General features: G+C 31.3%; 1 protein-coding gene across 1 annotated transcript in view; it reads right to left on the bottom strand.

Moving 5' to 3' along the window:
• Positions 1–1,790: 1,790 nt before the first annotated feature.
• The window catches only part of LOC139526635 (calpain-A-like), a 25,684-nt gene continuing 3,001 nt past the window's right edge, over positions 1,791–24,473 (bottom strand). Inside the window, exons 3-12 of the mRNA XM_071321795.1 lie at positions 11,782–11,922; positions 11,382–11,575; positions 10,405–10,573; positions 9,618–9,698; positions 8,844–8,932; positions 8,181–8,353; positions 7,610–7,726; positions 6,820–6,956; positions 6,061–6,272; positions 1,791–4,189 (exon numbers count right to left, since the gene is read on the bottom strand). Coding sequence (XP_071177896.1) covers positions 4,141–4,189; positions 6,061–6,272; positions 6,820–6,956; positions 7,610–7,726; positions 8,181–8,353; positions 8,844–8,932; positions 9,618–9,698; positions 10,405–10,573; positions 11,382–11,575; positions 11,782–11,922 — 1,362 coding nt within the window. The 3' untranslated portion in view covers positions 1,791–4,140. The remainder of the gene's footprint in view (positions 4,190–6,060; positions 6,273–6,819; positions 6,957–7,609; positions 7,727–8,180; positions 8,354–8,843; positions 8,933–9,617; positions 9,699–10,404; positions 10,574–11,381; positions 11,576–11,781; positions 11,923–24,473) is intronic.

Below are 24,473 nucleotides of genomic sequence, written 5' to 3'. Positions count from 1 at the left end.
AAGTTACTTTTTATAACCCCAAAAAGGAAAAGATACACAAACTGACCAGGGTTCAATAATAAGTCGCATAATAAATGCAAACCTGACCAAATGTTAAATGTACTTTGCATGCTCCATAGTGTATCAGGAGGACCAAAAATACTAGTACTTAAATTGGTCTCGCACCATTTGATATTTGATTATGAAAATTGGTATGAAATTAAAAATTTAGTCGTCTTCTGGTACAACTGTTGATACATTACACACTAGAACTTGAATCTCATTTATTAAGCATGGGACATAGAAAAGGACAAAGTACGATAAGGGAAATTTATGGTCCCCTAGCCAAATAAATGTATATGTCTTAGTATGGAAACTTGAAAAAAAAACCAATTATCTTATTGGAAGCCTAGCAACGGTTTTTATCATGTATCAAAATTATCATATAGTAGTTGCTTTATTGTTACAAATTTAAACAATTTCAAATAATTATTTTATCTTAATTTCACTATTTCAATTTTCGCTACAAAATTATGTAACTGTTTATACTGTTGTAAATGATTTTTGTTGTTATTCTGCGGCTTACATGTTGGAACAACTATTACATTTTTTATTAGTCTGTTTCTCTGTGATGAGTGTTGTTGCTTTTGTTTGTATTGTATTTCTGTCACATAGAAATGTCATTGTAGGATTAATTTTTCAACATTGCATCATAAGAGGGAGGTTTTTCTAGCAACAGAACGAGTATCAACCAACCAATAATTTTCTGAAAAAATGTCCTATACCAAGTCAGAAATATGTTAAACATATATAGCTTGTTTCGTTGTATGTTGGCTTTTGTTTTTGTTGCACCTCAGAGTTTCTTGTTTTCACTCGATTTGATTGTGTAACCTGATTGTTTTCTCTCAATTGATTTAACACTTTTGAACAGCAATATACTACTGTTGTCTTTATTCAAAGACATCTTTCAATTTCATATAACTTTCACAATACTGATTCCACTCTCCATGAACTGTGTAAGATAATAACAAACAATATAAGATATTTTTAATAAATATATATTTGTATAAAATCCATGTAGTAAAACATGAGACAGGAATGTTAAAAAACAATAAATAACATGTACAAAACATTATCATTTACTATCAAAATTTTAAGGACGGAATATATAACTTAAAATAATTCAGATATATAAAATAAATTTAGAAATTAAAGCATGTATATTATGGACAGCTGTATAATATATAGGATACAAGAAGGTAGAAATGTGTTAATCAAAATTAACTAAAATGGTTTTGGGATAGTAAACATATCCTGTTATTTAATTTGTAGATTGATAAAATTAATCACAATAATTTTATAAGTAGACACAAAACCTATTCCAAAGCAATTACAAAAGTCTCTTTTTTATAGATATATAGTGAACAAATTAGCCTCAAGTTTTCATGAGATATATGAAATGGCAAGAATAACTATAGGAAATAAAAAAAATGCTTTTCTTCATCAAAACCTTATTTAACTTTCAACTTGATTCATAATTTTAATGTATCACATGTTTAAATTTAGTCAACTAACTGTAGAAAGACAAAATCTCAAAGACCAACAGGAATTTATCGTCAAAATACCTCAAATTTTGTATCAATTAGTAAAAGAAAATGTCATAAAGATATGAATGAAAAGAAATATTGAATATATGTCAATAAGAGAAAAAACTTTTTCAAAATTAAAATAAATGGTTTAAGGGAGCTCACTCCTCTTTTTCAAAAAAAAGTTTTGAAGACTGTCATAAAATAATAGTACATGTATATAAATAACAGAAGTTGAAAAGCAAAAAATAAGAAAGGTCTGCCTTCTTGTTTTTACACATAATTAATTGAATATTTTTGGGAAATGATTCTCTCTAGATTTTACATACATTTAACATTTGCATTTTTTTTCTTTCAAAAATTATGAAAAAATAATAAGTTTATTTTAAAAATTTCAAAAAAGGCTTTTGAAACTATATGTCATAGAATTATTAAAACCAAAGAAGAGGTTATTTTGGAAATCATTTTATTGGCACTTCATGGATAAAGCTAAAGGATTCCAAGTATCTGACATAAACACCAAAAACAAAAGTAGCAAACATTCTAAATGCACAGCTTTTAAAGTAATTAACTAAACTATATCTTTTTCTAAATTTAGATCAACTAGCATCCTAAAATAAATAAGTTTTTTAATCAACAACAATTTTCCACTTGCATTTATCTTTATTTCAGTTGTATCATCTTTATTTATCTATATATATAAGTTACATGAATATGGAGTTATTTTCCTTTACAGACACAACTTCTCACATAAGACCATTTTCAATAAAACAATTAAAATTTATCGATATAATATTTCGTAGAATTAAATGTTATTTCCACAGGTTGGCTTTCACCGAGCACAACATGATAACTGCATAACTTTTAAAATATAATCTACAACATAATTAAACAACTACACAATACTCTAAACATTCAATAAATCTCCAACTCTAGATCTGTTTAATACAATGAAGATATTGCACAAAAGCCTCCAATTCAAAGGCACAATAATACAGTCAATAAAAGAGGAATAGAACATTTCCCACCACTATGAATATGTATAAGATCATCATATCAAGTAAACCAACACCTTACTTTGAAAATAGTTTAAAAGGAGGAAAATAATACTTTGTGACAATGAATAAAAAGATAGAAAAAACAATATCTTCCTTAAAAAAAATTATTATATCTATTACATTGTCTAGTGTAATTAAGTTTGAGCATAATTATTTCAGAACATATAAGCTACTTGCATTATTTTTCTATCTATAGATAATAACTATTAAGGCACAGTGATACTCATTAATCATTACATTATAGAATCATTCCTATACAACCAAAACACCACACTCAATACATTTGGTGCAAACAAAGTGTTTTTTTGGATATATACCTTCATTAGAAAAATTCAAACCCAAAAAATTACAAATGTTTATTTAAAGCAGATAGTGGAAGTGGAACCTTTCTTTAATGGACATAAAGTGGCCCTCATTGTTGAAAAACTCTGATAAGCCAGGTACTTTGTCAGTCCCACAAGAAAACCTATAAAATCAAAGTCATGTTGAAGAAAAATGAACATAAATTTACCCTGACGTGTCAATATCTAAAGTAAAAGCAATTTTTGAAGGAAAAATAGACAAATTAAGTCAAAAACATCATATGTTTTTTTATTGTACTTCAAAATTCAGTTTCCTTAATAGTACTTGGTCAATTATTGTATGTTGATATCTGTAATGTTTGACCATGGAGAAAATTATATTTGTCAAACACTCCCTGTTTATATATCTGGTAAAAGTGTGGGAGATTAAAAATAATATAACACAGCAACTGCTGAAAATATCCAAGTACTTCTACAAGCATAAGACACTGATAAAATACTGTTTAAAATATAATTTTTCTGGAATAATATATTACCTTTTTATCTAAATCATAATGAGCAATATTTTGATTAACAAAGGTACTATATGCAATTGTACTAAATTAAAATGAATCTATTGGTTTCATGTCAAAATAAATTATTTTTTTTTCATTTAGGGGTAAATAACATGTGAAAGGTTGATGATATTATGATAGTTCATACTTTCTTCATGTGTTACACATTTCCTATGGCTTGATTATATGCCTTCCATCAAGAAGTCTGATCAATCTTAAAATCAAGAGTGGTTACCTAGATTGCAGAATAAGATGGAAAAAACTTTGTAATCAAGATAAACTTGTTATCAAATCTTCACCAACAAATTTATGTAGCATTTAACTTAAAAAAAAATACTATTATTTGAAAGACTGACTTATACAAATGTATCAACCTTGTTTGAAAATGATCAAAACAATATCCAGTAAGCAGACATTCCTAAACATACACTATTCTTAAGACTAATAAATTTGTTACCATTAAAAACAAGACTCATTGGTTAATAACATTCTATGTAATCAATAACATATATACATATTTTGAAATGGTGTTTTTGGTCAAACCAAAGCAGATAACAGTCATTCAAAACAACATAACAAATTTAGCATGAGACAGTATTGCAATAAGTAACTGCAAAATGCTATTAAAGTGTAATATTTTGATATCTAAATTCTATTATCTTCAACTGTTGATGTTGTTCTCTATAACTGCATCTAGTAATGGCGGCAGCCTAAGAAAAGAAATATGCCTATTAAAATCTGTATAATAAAAAATTCTATAAATATGTCAAAATATTATAAGATGAGTCATGTCATTAAAGATTGCATATTTTGGCTTTAATATTGATTCATTTATAGGGTCTTTGCATCAGAACTAAACACATTTATTTAGAAAACAGTTCTGGTTGGCATGACACGGGTTATGTTCTTCTGATATATTTTATAATAGTATGATACTAAACCCCTAACGGGAGGGATTGTGCCTGATATTCATTCAGTAAACTGCTAGTAGTCTGTTGTTATTTATGTATTATTGTCATTTTGTTTATTTTCTTTTGTTACATCTTCTGACATTGGACTCGGACTTCTCTTGAACTGAATTTTAATGTGCATATTGTTATGCGTTTACTTTTCTACATTGGCTAGAGGTATAGGGGGAGGGTTGAGATCTCATAAACATGTTTAACCCCGCTGCAATTTTGCGCCTGTCCCAAGTCAGGAGCCTCTGGCCTTTGTTGGTTTTGTATGATTTTTAATTTTAGTTTCTTGTGTATAATTCGGAGTTAAGTATGAAGACCATTATCACTGAACTAGTATACATATTTTTAAGAGGCCAGCTGAAGGACGCCTCCGGGTGCGGGAGTTTCTCACTACATTGAAGACCCATTGGTGGCCTTGGGCTGTTGTCTGCTCTATGGTCGGGTTTTTGTTGTCGCTTTGACACATTCCCCAATTCCTTTCTCAATTTTTGGTGTTGAATAAACATGCTTCTGATTGGTCAAAGTTCAATGTTAAGTAGGTCATTGATTGCACCAAGAAAATATGGCAAATGATGCCTGACACATGCCAGAGAAAAACACAGAAATTATTGCATGGATTTATTAATTGGATATTTTAAGAAAAAAACAAATGTATAATTAAGTATTGCTATTTCAGGAAGATTTGTGTATTTAATGAATGGCTATTATTTATTTTTAATTTATTGAACCATAAAATTAATTTTTGACTCTTCACATTGAATAATTCGTGAAGCGGATTATGTAAAATGTGAAGAGTCAAAATAATTAATTTTATGGTTCAATAAATTCAAAATAAATTATTGCCATTCATTATAAATAAATTTCTATCAAAAATAAAGCTCAAAGAACATATTATATTATTTATATTAACAATAACAACGTACACACATGTTGGCGTATGAATACACAACATCAGCGGAATGGGCGTGTCGCCATAAAAATTGACAACATTGAAAATAAAACTAATAATTTTAACCAATCAGAAGACAGTAAAAACACCAAATTTATTTATTTACAAATATTGCTTGATTGATCGGTGTTTTACACTTTCAACACTACTGTGCTATTTCATATCAGTAATTTCTTATTGGTTTGAGAAAACTGAAGTGCCCAGATAGAACTGTGATCTGTAGGAAAACTGAAAATCCTAGTCAATTACGATTGGAGTCAAGAGAACCTGTCGCATACAGGATTCACACTCACAACTTCGGTGTTGACTGGCTAGTGGTGGAGTAGTTTGACTACTTACACCACTCAGCCACCAAGGCCCATTGTAGAAGAAAAATAAGAATTTGTTCATAGTACACAGATGCCCTACTCAAACTATCATTTTCTATGTTCAGTGGATCATGAAATTGAGATTAAAACTGTAATTTGGCATTGAAATTAGAAAGATCATATCATAGGTAACATGTGTACTAAGTTTCAAGTTGATTGGACTTCAACTTCTTCAAAACTACCTTGACCAAAAACTTTAACTTGAAGCGGGACAAACGGACAAATAAACCCGCAGATAAGTTAGCATAATGCCCCTCTTCTATCGTAGGTTGGGCATAAAAATCTTTTGTCAACCTTTAACTTACCCTTTCAATGTAAACTTTTTCTCCCCAAACACCCGTAACATAAAGCAGGCAGTTTCATTAGATATGTATGTAGAAGGTATAATAACATAGTGGCCAGGTTCTAGTTGAAATCTCTGACTAACTTCTCTATAGTTTATATACACACCAGACCTTCCACAGTCATGGTGATATCGGAAATGTCTTGTATCAAGTCTTCTGTTTGGATGGTCTGTCTACAATGGTAAATATTACATAAATAATCATAACTTAAAAAATGCTAATAAACAGATTGTAACAAAATAACTTTTTCAGGAAATGTAAAATAGTCCAAAAGAATATACTACAAATACCTTGTTTTCCATGAGGGCACTTATTTTCATTTATATTATTTTCATGTGGGCACTTATTTCTATTTATTTCAAGTGTAAAGGTTTACCAAAAATTTCAGTGTTCCATGAAATAAATTTTATCTATAGGCTTGTATGCTTTATTTAACAACAAAATCAAGTACATGCATCTACAAGAATTCAAGATTCCCTCAATCTAAGAAAATCTGTAAACCAGAAAAAAAATAATCTTCAGTTTTGATATTCAAGCTGTGACACTAAAAATAATTTAACTTGATCAAGTTATTTCTTGTCCATTCGTTTTTGATGCGTATTGTTATTTGATTTTGCCATGTGATTATGGACTTTCCCAATTGATTTTCCTCTAAGTTCAGTATTTTTGTGACCTTACTTTTTTCAAGGATCAGACTTTTATATATTTTAGTACCAATACCTTATATAAGACAAAGCCAATCTGCAGACTTTTGACTTTAACATTTCTTTTTGAGCGACGATGTTCCTGCATTAAGGCTATGACTACACTACACATGCCCTCAGAATCAGGATCATCTTTTTGTGGATTAAAATTATCTGTAAACATAAAAATATTTGATAACTTTAACCAAAAAATTTAATATTAAAGGAACTATAAAATTGGAGAACAAAACATGCAAAAACAAATCTAATGAAAAATAAAGTGGTAAACCTGAAGTTCTTTGATGCAGATTTCCTTGGGTTTTTATTCAATGTTATTTCCTTTGTTTACCAAGAATTTCCAGAAAGCAGTCCCCAAAGTACTTAAATTCAGCTGACAAGTTCGTGTACATTATGATTTTCTTTTGCAGCACAGGTCATGAGCCACTCTTTCATTTTCATAGATTGACAGGTATGCAGTTGATTACATTGTTTAAATCAATTTTCAAATGGCCTTTAAAAAAAAGTAAATACGATATATGAGATTAAAACTTGTATTTATGATGTAAACATCCACAAATCCTCCTTAAAATTTAATTACCTTTTTTTATCAGAGGTTATTGTTGTTATAGATAATTTTCAGGAAAAAATCATTTTTAATTAGTTTCTGACATGTTTTTGTTTTAGTTTAACTTGGATCTTTGGTTATTAGCTGAATTTGCTTTCTTATTGCTTTGGATTCTTATGTATGTTTATGCTTTTGTTGTGGATGTAGGGTTTGTACTCGTCTTATCCAGCATGAATGAATCAATATGCAAATAAATTTGTACCTGGTTCGTGTAATGTAAGAACAAACTGTGGATTAGTAGCAAAATCAAATAGGTTATTCCTTGAACCTCCGCCACTTTTACCAGCAATCCACTCTCCTTTCACCACTTCTACATGACCTGAAATAGAAATAGAATATAGTGATTTAAACAAGAAAAAAAGAGAGATCCCTGTATGTCTTGGCTTGTACTGAAAACAACTTATCAGGAAAAGCATTGTACAGTAGTGGTGAATTACTCACACTGAATGCACTTAACCAAATAATCCCTTAAAAAAATCAATCTTAGGACTACTTTTCAAAATCTCTGATAAATAGGGTATTGGTTATCTGAAACTGTTATTTTATAGCTAAAAGTATTCCTTGGTACAACAATAATTTTGTATGACCAAATTATCTTTCCCCTGAGCACTTTTATTAATGAATGCAAATCCAGAAAAGCACTAAGCATGTATAGAATTTATATAATAAGTTGTTGTCATTTTTAACTTCTTCTTATCTACCAATTACAGTTTATATAGATTTCTAATGTTCCATAGAACAAATCAATGAATTTAATGACAAGTGTTATTTACCAGCAGATTCAACTTCCTCGTCATCTTCAAAATCTGGACCAGTGAGACATATCGTAACTTCCTGGAACTGTTTACAGAAATCTCTGTAGGACATCCAGAATTCTCCATCGTCCTTTGATTGTAGGCCAATCTCTTGTTTAATATCCTCATTCACTAAATTCCAATTTATGTCACTAAAAAATCAACAGAAAAGATAATTAAATTTTTTATTAAAAATCTTTTTTTTTTTCAACGAAGTGAAGTTTTGTAAATTGCTCCCAACACAGATGTCAAATTTAAGTCATAATGTTAGCCGCACTGTTCAACAAATGAATGTGTTCCAAATTCATCTATAATCAACCATATGTCAAACAGATGCATTCTCAGCTTTTTTTGGATTCGAGCGTCACTGATGAGTCTTTTGTAGTTGAAATGCGTGTCTGCCGTAAATACCAAATTTAATCCTGGTATCTATGATGAGTTAATATTCAGCATGGATCTTATTTTTGTATGAGAGAAGTTGGTACTTCTACATCCATTATCCTTAATATAACCCTAAAAGCAATTAGAGTGAAACTTGAAGCCTTTTATTTTCTAAACTTGTAATCTTTGATTTTCACTCAAGTTAAAAATAAATTAGTGGAATTGAAGAAGATTTGTTTTGTTTCAAATCAAGTTTCATACTTATCACTCCATGATCCTTTCCATTCGTTGTTATCTCCCCATGGATTACGTATCCTCACCATTTTCTCTTCCCCTCGTTGATGTTTTATCTAACAAAATAAAATCATACAAAGCTGTCAAATCAATCACTGGCTTGTATCTATAACATTACTACAACCTTATTCATTCAATTTGAGGAAATTCACAAATTATATGACCTCATTGACTGTTTTGTTTCGAGTGTTACTGATAAGTCTTTTGAACAAATGAAATGTTGTCTGGCTGATTTTTTTGTTTCCTCGAGCTGCAATAACTCAACCAGGAATTGTTTCTACCCTAGATAGATTCCTGTTATGTTGTGAGTACATTTTGACCCATTTTTTTTAGTGTTATGACATGTGGTCTTGATCAGTCACCAGTCATTTTTGGGGCCTTTATTCATGTTATAACTTGCTGTTCCGTGTGAGCAAAGGCTCTGTGTTAAAGACCATAATTTTACCTACTGGTATAATGGTTTACTTTTACAAATTGTGACTTGAATGGAGAGTTGTCTTATTGACACTCATACCACATCTTCTTATATCTAGATAGCTATATATAGACAGAAAGGAAAGATTTTGTGCATATAAACCTGGTTTAACCACATCATATACTAAGCCAGTACCAAATCAGTTTATCTTGACCATGTGTTGTTAATTGTGGTTGGTCTTTATTTATAAAGAATAAGAAGATGTGGGTGATGGCAGATGAGACAACTCTTCATTAGAAACCAAATGTATAATATTGAAGACATACCTTCCTGACAGCTGTAATTGTATAGGCATGCCCAGATACTAGACCATTAGGGTCAGCTTTGTTACTAAATCTCCAGTCTCCCTGAAATTGTTTAGTCATTTCTATAAATAAAACTTTTTTAATAATGTGAATTCATTTATTTTTGTGGGCACAAATTTTTGCGGATTGCGGAAACCTTGCATTTTCATAGATATATGATTTTGTGGTTCTGCCAAAGTCTGGATACAACTAGAAATTTGTATTTTGTTGAACATTTAAATTTTTTGTTTACCTGTACCCATGAAACCCAAAACAATTGGTATCCAACGAATACTAATGAAGCCACAGTATATAAAATGAAAACTTTTTTTAGCTTAATGCATTTAAACAGGAGCAAACAATGGATATCATACCAAATGTCAACTATCAAATTTTGCTCTATATTGCTTTTGTTTCATGACGACTGAAATAATACTTAAATTTCTAAAACAAATATCCAATTTGATATCTTTATATATTTGATTGTGCGGACAGACAGGCAATGAAGCAAGGTTAACTTGGTTTAGAATTTCAACCTGTATATAGTTTATACAGCAAATTTTCTTTTTAAATAAACCTTCTGCTAAGGAAAACAGACAATTTATTGATGAAATGTCTATTACAATATATATACAATAATATATAATATATACGGCTAGCTGTTAAAAAACTGAAACATGTGTATAAATAAATAGCTTTGTATGCATTTTAATGGTACTGTATAATTATTTAAATCAAAAGACCATAGACAACTTCAACAATGACCCACCTTTCTTGAGCAAGTAATAAAAGCACCAGATGACCTTGCCCTTTCTATGATTCTATAAAGCTGAGGGTCTTTATTTTGTATAATGTGTCTCTCTGCCAAACCTCCTGTTAAATCAACCAGAGCATCCATCGTTTGTCCACCTTCTATAGCCTCATACGATCCATGTAACCTATAAAAGGATGACACAATTACAAATGATCAAATCAGGGACAGGGCAAGCTTATACCCCCCCCCCCCCACCAAAGAAAAAAAAATAAAGATTTAACAGTAAATCAAAATCTTTCCATCAACTTGTTATGGAAAACAAAAAAGCTAGTGTGTATTCTAGTATATATGTATTGATTTTCCTCTCCTTAAAAAAGTTCTTTTATATAAAAATGTTCATTATCAAGGTTTTCTGTCTGAAACCAATTAACCATTGTAATTTATAACTACATTGATAACATTGTATTCAACGAGTAATTGTTTCTATGGTATTGAAATAGTTGAATAAATTGCCTAAACCTTGATACATATATATATATTTTAGTCCCGTCTCTCATAATTCTTTTTAGAATGGCATTAATATTTTATATTATTGTATGTATTCGTGTATTATGTCATGTATTGTAATATTAATGATGAGATGTAAATAAACTATTTGTCGTTGTTGTTGTTGATTACCCTAACCCTGAAAACTTGACTATTCAGAAAAACCTGATGTAAGTCTAAAGGTTCTGTATTTTCATAATCATAGATAAATTACCAAAAATAGTGATGAGTTTGGTTCAAGTGTAAAAATTTATTAAATATCTCATCTCATTGTAAAGGTTGTTATTTCTCCGTATTAACATGATTAAGTTTTTCTACCTCCAGAATTGCAAATGAACATAAAATATCAAGTGATTATCTGAAATATATGCCTGTATTCCAACATTATAATTTCCACTATGTGTTTTACCATTGTAGGATGTTATTTTGTACTAATTTCTACTCACTTTGCATATGCCTTTTCTACAAAAGCTACCCAGAATTCACAAGGATCTGTACACTTGCCATAGATCAGTTTACCGTCTGCAGTGGGTAACAAATCATCTATATAGACATCTTCCCACTGTCCAAACCGCCAAAATCTAAAATTAAGGCTTCCCTTGTAACCCTCACCAGATAATGACTGATCACTAGGTACAATCTATATAAAAAAAATATGTTCTAAATAGAGTGTCTGCCATTATTTCATATTCTTCGATTATTATGTAATCTTTGTCACTTAAAATGTTCAACTGTACCAATGTAACTGCATTTACTTGTCTTGATAAATATAGTCCAGATCTTTCCAAAAACAAACATTAACATTGTAATTTAAGGAAATATGATCAAGTTAGAATTACTAATTACTTTTTTCATGAAACATTCTCTCTGAGACACAGCAGCACAAGCTGACAGGAACCAACAATCTCCCAGAATTCCCTGTTTTATATCATCCCTAGTAGCACCATCTGAAATTAGTTGTGGTGACTGCCATTCTTCAACAAGATCCTATATGAAAGTAAAGACTTTAAGTTAAATATATTTAGAACAGGAAAAGTTCCTTACTTTACAATCATTATAATACTGGTATAACACATGTACATTAACAACCACCCAATAATAAACAATTCTATATTATAATCAATGATGTCAATATTGTATCATACACTACAGTCCAGGTGGACTTTGTCATTTCCACTCGCCCACGGTGGACAAACCAATGCCGTCCACTCTCTGTCCACGTCCGTTGTCCACCGTGGGCGTGGTGCCCACCCTATGCCGTGGACTTCCGTGGGCGTTTTGCCCACCCTATACCGAGGACAGCCGTGGGCGTGGTGTCCACCCTATACCGAGGACAGCCGTGGACATACAATGCCCACGCCGGTAAACGGTGGGAAGAAGTATGCACAATTCTATATATAACTTTGATTTTCGGATACGTTTGATGCTTTTTAAGGGGTTTATTCCAATAAAATCTTTTTGTAAAGTAGTTTGCAATATTTCATGCACTTTTTATCTTTGTAAGAGACGTTTAAGGGTCATAACCTTTACCAGTTCACCGAATGAATCAACTTTGCCAACAGGTGATGCATGATAAAATTGACAAGTTTGTGGAATGTGGAAGGTTACCGAAGTAGATTTCGCTTAACAACATATTTTTATTTTTTAATCATTAGAGAAAAAGATTCTCGCATAGTAGCTCATGGGTTTTCACTTGCCGATATCGGACTTTAAAATTGAAAATTAAACTGTCGCAGACATTTGTACCCACGTTACTTGCGTTTTTGGTTGATAACCGGACGTATTTCGTATAATAACGTGGAAATTATCAAGTGCAAAATAACATTCCTTATCGCTTATGCATATTAGTGAAAATATTTTTTAAGGAACAGTCTTGTAGATAAATGATGTGAAAATATTTTGTCGTTACAAATATATAATCAATATTATATCAAGGATACCAATAATTTGTGTTAACGTTGCAAAAGAATATCTCTAGAAGGTTTTCCAAAAATTGCGGGAAAATTTGAATGCCTACTCAAGGCCGTTAGTTTTCTCGTTTGAATTGTTTTACATTGTCTTATCGGGGCCTATTATAGCTGACTATGCGGTATGGGCTTTGCTCATTGTTGAAGGCCGTACGGTGACCTATAGTTGTTAATGTCTGTGTCATTTTGGTCTTTTGTGGATAGTTGTCTCATTGGCAATCATACCACATCTTCTTATTTATACTTACTCAAATCCAATCTATTAGAAAAACTAATTATTTCAAAAGAATGACCACTATGCACTTCCACTGCACTATCATTAGAATACTAGTAGAATAGAATGACATCAGAAAAAAAAAATTACATATAACTGTTATACATATATTTGTCGTATTATGAAGCCGTAGTTTACAGATTGTCACCTTATTGTAAGCAATCAGTAAAGAAACATGGTTAATGAGCACGTGTATAACATGTACAATAAGATTATAGTTTATTTAAATGACATATCGATGCGTATTGTGATCGATTGATTTTAACGAGAAAGGTCACGCTAAGATTACTAGCATACGGAAAATATGTCGGCGAATTGCATCCTTTTGAACAACTGGCCCCTGAAATCAAGCAATTTAAAAAGGAATCTTCTTCTAAATGTGGACAAGTTAAAGAATTTTCTTCAGAAAAAAGTATATGGCAGTACATAAGTCTTAGCATGAAAACTATACTTATAGTTATAACAAAACATATATATGCATCCTTTTTTATTTTAATTAGAGGTTTCATATGACTTTAATATAATATATAACAACAAACAAGAGTATACTGATTAACAATATAATAGTTGTTACGGTGAGGTTGAATTCCCGGTCATTTATTCATCATCCACACAGGAACTTGTCTCCGGAAAACATGTGTCTGTGAAGTGTACCTTAACCTCACTTTTGGGTATAGAGATGCGATTTTTTTTTCTGATACAAATGCTTGTCACCACCCAAAAGAATTTGTAGTCATCCGATGTTTTGTCAGTACATTGATTATTTCAAGATTGGTGAATGCTTGATTTCAACGTCTGTTTAAAGACAAAAATGGATATGAATAGTAAACGGCACTGGAGAAAAAAAAATTACTTTTATTTAAGCTCGAAGACAATTTTGCATAATTCTTTCAACATGAGGTTTCTAGCACACTGCACTTGAGATATGTTTCATTTTTATTCAATTGCAAACTTTTGATAAGAAGCTCGAAGATGTACTTTCCCTAATACAATGAATCGACATACATGTTACGTTCCCCGTAAGAGCCTTAATCATTTCCGGCCAATCTGAGCTCGTCTAGTCAGCAATCTATTGTAGAATGATGTCAATTCTTGGTTATAACAATTTTAAATTTAACATGAATGATTGATGTCAAGTTCGTTTTACGATTTAAAATTGTGCAATAATATTTTATCAAACGATTTTAAATCAATTTCACGGATTTTAAAATTTATTAGAATCGATCAGAGATTCGATCTAATTAGTGTATTCATATTGTTTAACATGTCGTTAATATCAAATGTGTTCTTTCTTTGTTTGATGAATACTTTATTGTATTTTTTCAAATGTTTTATTGATGCTAATTTGTGATGTCAGGACAGTTCAACTATCTATGAGGTATTGAATTTGCTTCAACCCATCACTTAAGACTTTATGGTATCCACTCAAAAGGCAGATATTCATTTTTGAGGATCATGCAAAGAGATCTTTATTATCCTAATCGCTATCAGTATTTCTTTTATATACATGAACACCTGCTCCAATGTTTTTTGGTTTTTTTCCCGTCTTTTTAATGCTGAGATACCTCCTTAACAGTTAAAAAAAACTAGATTTACGGCATGAATATAGTTTTAATCAAAAGGTTACACAAGATGCATATATACACATTATACATGTATATTGTGAACTTACATTTTCTTACAATTTTTCGTTACATACTTCAGAAAATACAAACATTATGCTATGGTAACGTTGTAACTATAACGCTATAGTAAGTGATGTTATTGTATTATTCATTACCTATCACTACATTTGAACGTATATAGAAAACACAACGCATTTATTGAGATTCTTCAACAATCTTACATTCGGAATTCCTAAGAATATCTTTACGGTAATTTTCGAACCTTTCCAAGCTCATTTCAAAGGTATTGACCTAGGCTATTCCTTATTTAAATAATTTTCTGGGATCCGGGCCCGTCTGGCCACCACAGAGGTTCAAAGGTGCCCCTTAACGCAATTTTCCGTATTAACCATATGCATACATTCGGTACTTTTCGGCATATACCAACGGCAAAGTTCCAAACCGGACCTAGCTCATTTCAAAGGTACTGATCCAAGCTATTCCCCACTTAAATATTTTTCTGGGATCCGGGCCCGTCTGGCCTACACAGAGGTTCAAAGTTGCTCATTTACGTATTTTCCATATCAAACACACATTCGGTACTCCTCGACATATCCCTACGGCAAAGTTCCGAACCGGACCTAGTTCATTTCAAAGGTATTGATCCAAGCTATTTGCCAGTTAAATAGTTTTCTGGGATCCGGGCCCGTCTGGCCGCAATAGAGGTTCAAAGTTGCCCATTTACGTAATTTCCAAATCAAACACACATTCGGTACTCCTCGACATATCCCTACGGCAAAGTTCCGAACCGGACCTAGCTCATTTCAAAGGTACTGATCCAAGCTATTTGCCACTTAAATATTTTTCTGGGATCCGGGCCCGTCTGGCCTACACAGAGGTTCAAAGTTGCCCATTTACGTATTTTACATATCAAACACACATTCGGTACTCCTCGACATATCCCTACGGCAAAGTTCCGAACCGGACCTAGCTCATTTCAATGGTATTGATCCAAGCTATTTGCCAGTTAAATATTTTTCTGGGATCCGGGCCCGTCTGGCCATCACAGAGGTTCAAAGGTGCCCCTTAACGTAATTTTCCGTATTAACCATATGCATACATTCGGTACTTTTCGGCATATACCAACGGCAAAGTTCAGAACCGGACCTAGCTCATTTTTAAGGTATTGACCCAAGCTATTCCCCACTTAAATATTTTTCTGGGATCCGGGCCCGTCTGACCACCACAGAGGTTCAAAGTTGCCCATTTACGTATTTTCCATATCAACCACACATTCGGTACTCCTCGACATATCCCTACGGCAAAGTTCCGAACCGGACCTAGCTCATTTTAAAGGTATTGACCCAAGCTATTCCCCACTTAAATATTTTTCTGGGATCCGGGCCCGTCTGGCCACCACAGAGGTTCAAAGGTGCCCCTTAACGTAATTTTCCGTTTTAACCATATGCATACATTCGGTACTTTTCGGCATATACATGTATATAATCTCGGTAAAATATCATATATGCATTTGAGAAAACCAAACAGAATAGAATTTGCTATGTACTGAGTCATTTCTTTTAATATAATTCCTCATAGTTGACAAATACTAGTATACAAGAAACCATAAGAAGAAACAATCCTGCTATTATATTAGTGTATATATATATATATATAAAATTATACAAAATTTATACGTTCAAAAGCCCTTATACATACGAATTATTCCAGAGACTTCAGTTCCAATGTTCTTATAATCTAATCTGAAATTTATTGGTTATTTTAAAGGAACAGATATAATTTTGTCAGAAGAAATATGATTCGTACCAATTTTAATAGTTAATAAAACTATCCTTCTACCAAATAATGAGAAATATGATTCGTACCAATTTTGATAGGTAATAAAAATATTCTTTTACCAAATAATGAGAAATTCCTAACCGGGAGCGTCTAAACACCACCTAGGCTATCTTGGTGCACTAAGCTCATGAAACTGCACTAAGCCCATGGTGAGATGGTGTTATGAATAAAACAATCATACCATCGGATGTATTTTTTCCTCAAGATAATATATCTGAATTTTTTGTCAGTACATTTTGTTGTTTTGTCGTAATATGATTTTTTCTGTCATCAAAGGTTTTGTCCGACAGCACGTGCAAGTAATTAACAGGTAATAAAACCACTGATCCATGAAGAAATGAAGAAATAAAGAAAGGTTATTATATAATAACGGTGTCTTCCTCAAATGCCAACATTTTATATGTTACCTATACCTAAGGAGGTTATATTAGAAGGAGAGTGAACACTCTGCATGATACAAAATTAGCATCCCCAGGATATCAGTTCGATCCGAGAAAAATGATAAAATTATAAAGAAACCGACATGTTTATCACCCACTTGACATGGCCCTCTGATGTACCGGGCTGTTACCGCTAGCAGTTCGGGCTATTGGATAAATCGCATATGTCACGTGATTGTTATCAGTGACTGGGTCATATAGTTCAGGTGAAATTTTGGTAGCAATGCAGTGTAGAGGTGTTTATGATATGATATCGTAATATAACTCCTTGCTATACCTTAAATACCATTAAAAATAGGGTTTTTTTTAATAAGAGAAAATGGCAGATATTGGGGTTAAAAAGAGAGAAAGAAAATTAAAACATTTTAAAATCTTTTAATAAAAAAAATTTGAAATGAATTTTTTTATTCTGACACATAAGAAATTCGAAATATTAAAGAAATTTAAGTGAAATATTTTAAACTTTAATTTAAGTGGGCTGTATGGTAGGGGTGCGTCTAAACACTGCTAAGGAGTCCTTAGTCCTTAGTGGACTAAGGACTTATAACATGTCACTAAGGACTAGATGGGGTGCTATTAAATGTAATTTCTTTTCATATTATGGTAGATATTGATATCTAATGCATAAATTTCAAATTTTATAGAAAAATAATCTTAGATAAGCGAGATATTCAACATAATTTAGACACGTGCCTGTTTTTCTTTGATATGCTGAAAATCAATGAACCGTTTGACACGTGTCAACTGATTACACGGGAATCCTGCTATATCTATAGTGTTTAATCGACAAGATTGGTAAAGTTGGATACTAATAAATGAATTGTTGTTGAAATTTTATTCATGTTTTTTTTCCAGAATGATGAAGTATTTTCTCAAGTGTATTTTGTAATTATTTCATATAAATTATAAATTTGTCACCAGAGCAATATATCTAATGCCGGGTTTTTAAATTGATGTTCAAATTAATAAAAGACTAAAATATATAAAAAAAATGATAACAAAATAAAGTGTTCGAACAATAGAAAGGTATGGAGCTGAAACACTTTATTTTGTTTCTTGTGGTGCACTTTTCAAAATTTATTTTCATATATAAAGACTTTAAGCAATGTATTATTGGACAAAAAGAAATTAGATAATAAATCTTTACTACATGCAACCACACTGAGTTCATATATGAACTGGTTTGACAGAGATTATCTTATGCGACCATTTTCAATTTTTTTTAAATATGAAGAAAACGTTTGAGCAATATATTTTAGGGCACAAACGAACTCATTTGCTAAAAAAATATTGACTACATGTACATGTAACCAAACTGAACTTACATGTAAACGGACGTATTTGGACGGAGTTTATATCTTTTGCCTTTGCTATGGTTCATTTAAAATTTATTATCATATGAAAAACACGTTCGAGCAATATATTTCTGGACAAAAACGAGTTCGCTATGATAATAAATTTTTACTACATGCAACATAGACAAGACGATGTGGTATGATTGGACGGTTTCGATTGGACAACTCTTCCCTAGAGACACAATGACACAGAAATTAATAACCATAAGACCCCGTACGGTCTTCAACAATGAGTAAAGCACATAGTCATTATTTCATAAATCATTTCAAACAATATCTTAAAGAGACAATTTGGTAAAAAAAAATCGGATTTCCTTATAACATACTTGTTCTTCTTTAAGAAAAATAGATATAAAGAAATTATATATGAAATTATTTCTGTCGGCTCTTTTCATTTTTTCACGTGATAGGTTTGGATATAAATATTCAGATTTTATTGTATTACAAAAACTAATATTTTCACATTATGTGCAATTAGCACTCACACCACATCTTCCTATATCTATGGTAAAGGCATATTTGTAAGGCATTCGTACGACGCATTCTCTTTTGTCAAAATTATATATTTAGCTCTGAATTAACACATAAGGGAAAATTTGCGTAAATAATGCTTAAAACTGTGGAACATTTTCAAAAACATTTGTCTCTTTTATATAGTTAAAAATGAAACAAAAACTCGATAAATGATTTTTTAAACTTTACTCTTAGAAAAAAAAAAAAATGTTGAACAATTACGAACACATGAGTACCGTATGAAGTCTTTGTAAACAGACCTTTTTTCTTGATATCTCTTTCATAAACATTTTAACAAGCTGACCACACTCTAAACTGACCAAATTCATGCACCTATTGCAAATAACTTTGTCGGGAATGAAATAAAACAAAAGCAACATTATTTGTTCTTTTAATCATTTTAAATAAGAACAACACATCTACTTATAAATATTAAGCATTTTTTTGATACAACTGTTAATTATTTAAAATAAAAATATTATGATTGTTTAATCAGTTGTTTTGTTATTTGGAACGTGTCAATCGCTTCACGGATTTTCGGAATATCAAAGAAACACTGGCACGTGCCTAAATAATGTTGAATATTTCTTTTATTTATGATTATTTTTCTATAAAATTTGATTATGTAATTTATGCATTTAATATCAATCTCTATCTTAATATGGAAAAATTATACAAAAAAAGACATATAACATCACTCCTTCTAGTCCTTAGTGGCATTGTATATGACTGTCCTGGGTGCACTAAGGTAATGCACCGACTAAGGCGTCCTTAATTAGCAGTTTTTAAACGTACCGTGTTTGGTGTGAGCCAAGGCTCCGTGTTGAAAACCGTACTTTGACCGATATTAAATGGTTAACTTTTATAATTGTGACTTCGATGGAGATTTGTCCCATTGGTTTTCATACCACATCATCGTATTTGTATAAAAAAGCTCGGAAATAAGAGATTTTTTAATTCCATATCATCATGATTAAGGCAGTGGCTATTTTGCCGACTCTGATTAAATATATTTAGTTCGGTAAAGTACAGGGAATTTGTTATTTTGCAGGTTCTTTGTAAACAGCTGACAACATTTGAAACACATATAATTGTTTAAAAACTGTTATCAGTCAAATTTACATTACATGTTATGCATGTTATGACAATATTTTCTCTAATTTTTTAAACTTTTGGAACAAAAAAAACAATGAATATACATAAAGATGACTAGACGATATGGATTTTCTCGTCGTTTAAGGCTGTCCTGCGACCTGTCATTGCTTAAATCTTTGTCATTTCAACTCTGGTATATAGTTACATTTCTATATATATCTTCATTCTCACAAGCCAAATTACAAAGGTATAATCTGATAATGTTAATAAGTCTTTAATTTCTGAATATATTTACACCAAAATTTAAATATATGCTCTTTATTCAAAACTTTATCATACTGAATGACCTTGGTGCTTATATGACTGTTCCAACATGGGCTTAGTGCAGTTTCAGGAGCTTAGTGCACCAAGGCGGCCTAGGTGGTGTTTAGACGTTTACCGTTTCTAACGTAGTACTTCATAATCTTTTTCTTTTTTTCTAATACGACTTGCCGTCCTGATTGCGCATGAGATTTTTGCCACAACACGTTAAGCAATCAACAAATTAAAGTTGTCTATTAAAAAAATACTCAATTATGATGAAATATAGAAACTGAGATTAAAATGATGATACATGTATAGTCATTATTCAGACTTTATTTATATTCCATCAAGGCTTTCTAACTGGGCCCGTATGCAAAATGGCTTGTGTACTCAAGTTAAGATTTGTTCCGAACGGACGGATTTTTCAACACTTTCAACGATGAATTACGTTACAAACGGAACCTTGCTTCAGTATAAGAATGTTTAGCAGTAGACAAAAGTGGACAACGCTATCAAAAGGGGGTTTTGATCCATAAGAAAGCCACATTTTGTTTCAAATTTGATCTGTAATTTCATTTACCGTTTTCAAAAGAAATAAATTGAATGGAAAATTTTACGACTTTGTGGAGATTTTTCAATTGGTTGTAAATATATAACATAATTGAAACAAAACTTTAAGTATTTTTTTATTTTTTTTGGCAACCTTATATGTTTAATATTTTTCAAATGAAACCGTCTGTATTTTTTTACCGAGTAAACTTGTACATGTATGTGTTTATTTGACTTTAATAAACTATTAAATCTATCACCATCGCTAATCACCGTGACACGACTCTTTAATAATTATTAAAGATCAAACGACTAATCAACACGCTAATTGGTAAAGAATAAAATCGTAGGTCGTGGATAAATAATCCCATGTAACGGCGCGTCCTGATAATTCTATCTAACTCTTTATTACTCTAAGCACAGACATTAAGCTTATCAGTGCAATAAATACAAATACATTTTTAATATGACAACATGGCATACTACATCAGAGAAGCGAATAAATATCAAGTATTGATCAATAACATTTTGGTCCTATGATTAAGTGCATTAATCAAGAGTTTACACAAATTACGCAAATGTTGTATTTTTAGTGCTGAGGAGTTGCACTACTTTGAACGACAATGGACGTCTATAATAATAAGGTTTCATAAAATGCCTCCTTAAGTCTCTGCAGCATTCACATTGTAAAACAAAATGGACTTCATCTTCAGTAATATTCAAAGTACAGAGAGTACACTTTCGATCAAACCTGAGACTACTATAACGTTGTTTTCACGTTACACTTTGTACGCGTATTTCCCTAAAACTCGCTTGATTCAGACTAAAACCGGGGATAAATTCGCCTCAGGGTCTTCTGGGGTACTTTAGAGTGTTAAAATACCCACATCTCATTCTGTATAAAAATGCTCAAATTCATAGATATTAAAGTTTTATTCCACTAGATAAGCGATCACCATCGATTTTAAATTTAGAGTATCAATTCTCTGCGATCCGCAATTTTGTCTAATAAAAACGATATGTCTATAAACCACAAAGAAACAAAACTACAGTAACCGATGTAGTCGTAATTGCGTGTCGATATCTTGTCAATCGTACGGTTGTTTTATCCGACTAACTTGATACGAAAAATATTCTTACTTTTTTTAAATTACCATGGTCTGTTGTTTTTAAACTGTTGATATTGGAATTAGGTGAAAAGTCAAAGTTGAAATCATAAATAAGTGTTCCGTGAAAATTGTTTTCGAAAATCTAATTTGTTCATAATTCTTTAAAGTAATAAACAAATATATTTTGATCTTCCCTCATCTGATCACCAGCATGGCTAAAGGTATTACTTCCAAAGGTATTGTGAGGGGTGTGAGGTGACACGTCCAGGTATTCAAGCGATTTCCTGTCGGGCTTGCAAGTTCATGCATCGTTTCACTTCTGCAGGTATTGATCAGTGTACACGGCTGATAACTTATAACTTATAACTTTCCATTTTGAACTATCAGATGAATAATATACAACTCTGTCTTACTTGTCATTACTAAACTCATACGCTTGTTTATAAATAACATTTCTGGTGTAAAGAATATCATAAACATATAAATAATACCCAAAAAATAAGATTTGATGAAATTAAAATCTATTTAAATATTTTTTCCAAGGGTGAATTTGGGAAAATGTAATATATAGTCATTGTCAATAGTGAAGGACAGATTGGAACAGACCAGAAATATTGATTTAAAAAAAAGTACGCACTTGCCGACGATTCGTTTATACGACTGGATAGAAAGTTACGGAACTATAGCGCAATTTAAAAATATATACATGTATACATTGAACATAAGAAAAAAACATATATTTTGAATAAATAGGGGTAAAAGTGTTGTAAATAGACTAGTCCACGTATGCCAACAGTATGTAATCATCGAAGAAGAAGAGAACCAATTTGATTTAAATACAGGTCGGTGTATAACTTTTGCTTTGGTTCATTGAAGCTGTGGACCTAGTAAAATCACAGATTTATATTTCAATAAGATTGTTCTCGAACAAAGGAAGTTATTCGTCATCACAATTGTTATATATGCCACTGGACGAACACTAATTATCCCCAGGGAATGTGAATATTTTGCTGGGAAACTTTTGAGTATCAAAGTTTCAAATTAATTTCGGGATTTATTTTCTTTCTCCGTTATTAGAAGGAATATAAATTTAAAACTTTGCAAATGTGTTTTTTATGTTAAGATGAACATAATTAGATGATAAGTAAAAAATCGCGGAATTTCCCTTTAACACTTAGATGAAATTTTCATTTGATAAAACCTTAAATAACTTCTCAAAAATATTGAATATATTTTGATAAAAACAAAGTGTTTAAGATCAAACAATAAATTATCCATCGAATGCATACAAACGCTCCCTAAAACATCTATGAAAGTTCCTGTTTAATTATATAACAAATCAAATACGAGAATTTGAGTGCAAGCAGTGGACCGTGTATATTTGCGTGAAAAAAGAAGAAACTATTGTCGTTTTTGTAATAGAAATTCGGAGTTATAGATTAAGTTATTTCATTGATCAGAGCTCTGGTCATTGATATAAGAAAATATATTTAAAAAATCGTTACTAGTATTCTGCATGTTCATTAGTTTACTTTTGGCGTTCGACTTTCTATGTAAACCAATGATAATATACCTGATAACGGGAAGACCGCCCACAGATTAGGTTTGACCAATCAGATTTGGAATTTCATCGAAGTAGTCTCTGTTTAAAGACAAATGAATTGAAATAGAAATTCCCTTTACAGGGAATCGCCTTTTTGTATGATAAGGACCTTGGAGAAAGGAACGGATTTTATTTTTTAATTCACAAACCTAAATACACAAAAAGAAAAAGATATCTATATTTCTGTACTATTTTCCTTTCATTTATTTAGAGGTTAGCCATTTTTCTCCAAAAAGTATTTTCTAAATCATCATTTACAAGGTTAAGAGTTTCTTTTTGAAATACATGTAGAATTATTGCGATTTGTACTGTATGAATACTTTTGTTTAATTCATTATGTGTCGTTTGGTTGCCGTCTCATTGACGAATAAACCACATCTCCTTTATTTTCGTATGGCATATTCAAACACAAATTTTAATATAAATCTTTCTATTTGTATACATGTATGCATAGAAATTTCAACCCGCTAGAAAGACAAGGAATGTCGTAAAAGTGCTAATTGACAAGTTGAGCGTTAACTCGAATAATTCAAGCCCTTTCCGTGTCCGATTTTCTCCCACACAAGGGTTAATGTAGCCTTCGTAGATCAGCGGAATATAACGACTGAATTATTCGGGTTAGTTGAGCGTATCAAATTTATTACATGTATATACGAACGTTCATTCAAGGTCAGACATGATTACACATGTGTAACTGTTACACTAGTTAGTTTAAATCTGTTTTGCTTAAAGAATAAACTATAAGATTCAAACCATACATTTGATTACGGATTTTATAATTACAAATGTACATATATAATTGAAACATTTAAAATTTATTTTGAGAATTTTTTGTCTGAATTGAGGGATTCTAGTTGAAATGGATT

This window comes from Mytilus edulis, chromosome 6, assembly GCF_963676685.1.
Source record: "Mytilus edulis chromosome 6, xbMytEdul2.2, whole genome shotgun sequence".
NCBI lineage: Eukaryota > Metazoa > Mollusca > Bivalvia > Mytilida > Mytilidae > Mytilus > Mytilus edulis.
This window is presented reverse-complemented; position numbering and strand designations above follow the sequence as displayed.